General features: G+C 33.6%; 1 protein-coding gene across 1 annotated transcript in view; it reads right to left on the bottom strand.

The window, feature by feature from the left end:
- Window positions 1-3,694: 3,694 nt before the first annotated feature.
- Window positions 3,695-4,711, bottom strand: part of LOC103383765 (CAP-Gly domain-containing linker protein 4) — an 18,275-nt gene continuing 17,258 nt past the window's right edge. Inside the window, exon 16 of the mRNA XM_025061091.1 lies at window positions 3,695-4,709. Coding sequence (XP_024916859.1) covers window positions 4,518-4,709 — 192 coding nt within the window. The 3' untranslated portion in view covers window positions 3,695-4,517. The remainder of the gene's footprint in view (window positions 4,710-4,711) is intronic.

Here is a 4,711-nt window from a genome sequence, read left to right as displayed (position 1 = left end):
TTAAGGCATTTTGGGGACTTTTTACTTGCAATTTTTCGTGATAGCATGCCAACTTCTGAACACAATAAAATACTATACCAATAAGTTCCTGAATAAATCTCCGAAAAAAAATCTCAAAAAATACCCTCATTTGCCTTAAAATACTTAGCTATGTGCATTTTTGTAGTTAAAATTCATAAAAAAAATATACTTTTTTGGTACACCAACTTTTGATTACAGTAAAATACTATAGCAATAAGTTCCCGAACAAATCTCAAAAAAAAAGTTTCTCAAAAATGACTAAAAATACACTAATTTGCATTAGAATACTTAGCTATGTCAATTTTTGTGGTTAAAATTCAGAAAAAATATACTTTTTTGGTACACCAACTTTTGATCACAGTAAAATACTATACCAAAAAGTTCCTGAACAAATCTCCGAAAAAAAAAGTTTCTCAAAATTGACTAAAAATACACTAATTTGCATTAAAATACTTAGCTATGTCAATTTTTGTGGTTAAAATTCAGAAAAAATATACTTTTTTGGTACGCCAAGTTTTGATCACAGTAAAATACGTTCCTGAACAAATCTCTGAAAAAAAAAGTTTCTCAAAAATGACTACAAATACACTAATTTGCCTTAAAATATTTAGCGATGTCAATTTCTGTAGTTAAGATTCAGAAAAAATATACTTTTTTGGTACGCCAAGTTTTGATCACAGTAAAATACGTTCCTGAACAAATCTCTGAAAAAAAAAGTTTCTCAAAAATGACTAAAAATGCACTCATTTGCCTTAAAATATTTAGCGATGTCAATTTCTGTAGTTAAGATTCAGAAAAAATATACTTTTTTGGTACACCAACTTTTGATCACAGTAAAATACGTTCCTGAACAAATCTTCGAAAAAAAATTTTTCTCAAAAATGACTAAAAATACCCTCATTTGCCTTAAAATATTTAGCTATGTCAATTTTTGTGGTTAAAATTCAGAAAAAAATATACTTTTTTGGTACGCCAAGTTTTGATCACAGTAAAATACGTTCCTGAACAAATCTTCGAAAAAAAATTTTTCTCAAAAATGACTAAAAATACACTAATTTGCATTAAAATACTTAGCTATGTCCATTTTTGTAGTTAAAATTCAGAAAATATATTCTTTTCTGGTACGCCAACTTCTGATTTTTTTTTTGATGAAGTTTTCATCAAAACTGTTCAACAACTGACAAGTTTTTTTTAATTTAAAAATGTTTAAAAAAATGTTTTCAAATTTGTTTTCACAGCGCTATATTTTGGTCAAAAAAATGCAGAAAGGATAAAATTTCAAAAGTTTTCATCAATTGTTTTAACCATCTGACCACAAAACACACGAAATTAGAAATTTTATGAAAAAAAATCAGAAAAAAAGATTTTCTAAAAAAGTTCTTAAAATGCTCTAATTTGATGAGAAACATGCAAATGATTTTTTTTTCAAAAAACATTCATCACATTTTAACCATCTGACTAGTTTTCTTTTTTAAAAATATTTCAAAAAATTTTTTTCCATAATTTTTTTTTCAAAACGCTATATTTTGATGAGAATCATGCAAAAAAGATAAAATTTTGAATTTTTTTCCAAAATTTATTATCACATTATTTCACCATCTGACCACATAATACACGAAATTAGGAATTTTATGAAAAAAATTCTGAAAATATATTTTTCAAAAGAATTTCTCAAAATGCTCTAATTTGATAAGAAACATGCAGAAAAGATAACATTTTGAATTGGTTTTTTTTCCCAAAAAATTTTTTTTAATTTTTTTTAAACTTTTCAGACGCTACATTTTCTTTTTAACAGAATTAATCCTTATAAAATTAGTTGTTCAAATCAATAGATATGGTTTTAGGTTAACATTTCTTTTCATTTCCAGTTCCTTAAAATGAGTCTGAATCTCCTCAATAAAAGTAGTCAATGAGGCTTTTTTTAAACTGCGTCCACATACAGTAGAAGCAACCCTTTACACTGGAAATAGCCAAAAAAGAAAAAAAAGAAAAGAAAGGAAAGGAAAAAGGCGGCCTCTGCATCTGCTCTGTGAAAGACAGTTCTCACAACTTTTGGCTCTGATCAGCTTTGCTTTTCAATCACTGGGGACCTGACCAGGTAGATCAATGAGAGCATGACTACTCCTCAGCTAGTGAAGCAGCTGACCCAACTTAATTAGACAGAATGTGGATGTTTTACTGAACAGCAGGCCAGGGTTACATATGCACAATCAATAGTCTGCTGAGATCCACAACAAACTCTGTCCTTGAAACTTCTGGTTGACTAGACATTTATAGGAGACTTTGTTTATCCATGCTAGATAAATACTGGTCCAGGAAATTAAAATAAATGAGGTTTATGTTTATGTATTATGTATGGGAGATTAGGGACAATTAATAAATTAATAACAACAATAACAGCCCATCTCCCTGCTGCTTGCTGTAAGGCAACAGTGCTAAACCCAATACTATTGTACAGGATCAGCAACTCCTAGGATGATTTTAGATGATTTCATGTTAAATGAGACCAATTGCAATCAAAATCATGCACTTGTATTTTTATTTATTTCTCTGACGGTGCTCAGGTACTGCTCTACTTCCAGGATGGATGTTAAGCTAGACGAAAATAATCGCTATCGTGAAGATACATTTTGCTTAACGGACGAAGGTTTTAACCAAACAATAAACATAACTTCTGGTAAACACAGGAAAAGCACCGATACTCTACTTACAGCCACATGATTTCGAAGGTTTGACGTGGAAGTTTCGACAGCTTTGTCCAACTCTGTCCGCCGGGGCAGGCACGCTTTGCGTCTCATGATAAAAGTTATTCCCTCGTTTGCATTTGAAGACAAAGAGCTGGCTGAACTATGGCCAAGGATTTCCTTCACTTTCTGAGTTTCCTCTGCTCCTCGGGAGCTCTCTGCTCAACCTCCATTTTTTATTCGGCACCAGCCATCATCCAACGACATGATAGAGTCAGTCTCTTAGTCAGTGTCTGGCTACAATGGCATAGTGGGAAATCCTCGTGCGCACGTCCACGCAATTTTCTTTAAGTTAACGCAGCTTGTTTTCATAGCATTTAATTATTTACTCAGGTTCCAACAGGTTATTTTCAAATAAAGTAAAATACTTCAACGTCAAAATTTACTTCAGTGAAAGTAAAAGGACATTTTGCCGAAACTACTTAGAAGAGTGTTTCTAAGAGATCTAACAGAGGCGTTATCTGACACTGTCACTGCGATGACTAACATCAGCACAGCCCCCAGTTCAGTAAAGAACCTCTGAATACTTTTTGATAATCAGACCTTTAAAGCCTATATTGGGCAGATTTCTAGAGCAACCTACATACCACCTGTATGTTCACAAAATTAGAAATGTCTTTGCATTAAAAGAGGGGTACATGCTTTTGTTAGATACTGTATAGACTGGACAACTGCAACTCTTTCTCTCTCTCTCTCTCTCTCTCTCTCTCTCTCTCTCTATATATATATATATATATTGTATATTCTAAAACCTACCAACAAAGTAAATGCTTTGAAAAGCATGTAACGAATTAGGTTTCAGGTCTTAAAAGAGATGATCTTAAAGTCCTTGAAGTGTGTACTGTGACTCGTGGTCGTACAAATATCATTCTGATTTGACTTCCATTTTTTGTTTCAGGTTGTAAATCAGTCAAAGTCAAAAAAGGATGTTTTATGTCAAGATGTTTTATTCAAACATGAGTCTAAATATTTATTAACTGCGGCTTCATGTCAGACAGGCAGCACAGTTGCAGCCAGAAGTGCAATGTACCAGCATCGATATACATAGGCCGTGTGTGACATAACAGTACATAAAAAGAGGAAACAACTCATTTTTTCATAATTAAATGAATGGGTCGATGGAGGCTAAAGGTTAATGAAATCCTGTTAAATTTAAATGGAGTCCTCTACTGAAAATTATTTTCCCCCATCTCCATCAATTACCTGAGCCATGTAGCAACCTTGGAGTAATACTGATCTCCATCATGACAAGGTGGAATCTGAAACACATGCACACGTGTAATCACAAACACAGACACGCTGGGTCAGAGGTTTAACGTCTAACCTTATTATCTTGCGTTAAGTGTTTAAAATTAGTTAGCAAATAAAACTATGCTTTATAAACCATTTCCATAGTAGATACGTATATTTATATATTATTGAGTTATATACAGAGTGCTCGTGTATTCTTTAGTGCAATCGCTTAAAGAGCTGTGCAGCAATTTGGTCTTTTAAGACTTTCACTTCTGAAACTTCCAAGTCAAATTCTGAGGGGAATTGCATGTTGATTTCCTAAAGTGCTTTTTTTCCTTTTGACCATTCTTGTAGAATTGAAAATTAACTGTTAGGTAGTGGTTACAGCATCTCCCAAGACCTCTGAGAGAACTGGAGAAAATCAATAACAAGAATTTGAAAACACAAGACAAAACTGTTGTTTGTAGCAGACCAAAGAAATATATTTGTTTTCCTGCAGCAGCTGACTGTTTCTCATAGTTATCTGCTGCTGTCCTTCACCAAGTGTGAACCATTGATGCCACGATAGGTGACTCGACTGGGACGGACCAGCACGCCGTGGTGAGGGCGGCAGGTGAAGTAGCGGCGTCCCCCAACAGAGCCGTCATTCTTGCCTTTCGGGCTCCGTAGCTCCAGGCCCAGCCAAAGGCCCGGAGCAAAGTCTGCAGTTCCCA

The sequence above is a fragment of the Cynoglossus semilaevis genome, chromosome 1 (assembly GCF_000523025.1).
Source record: "Cynoglossus semilaevis isolate Cse_v1.0 chromosome 1, Cse_v1.0, whole genome shotgun sequence".
Classification (NCBI taxonomy): Eukaryota; Metazoa; Chordata; class Actinopteri; order Pleuronectiformes; family Cynoglossidae; genus Cynoglossus; species Cynoglossus semilaevis.
The sequence above is the reverse complement of the archived record's forward strand: the minus strand, read 5'-3'. Positions and strand labels throughout refer to the sequence as shown.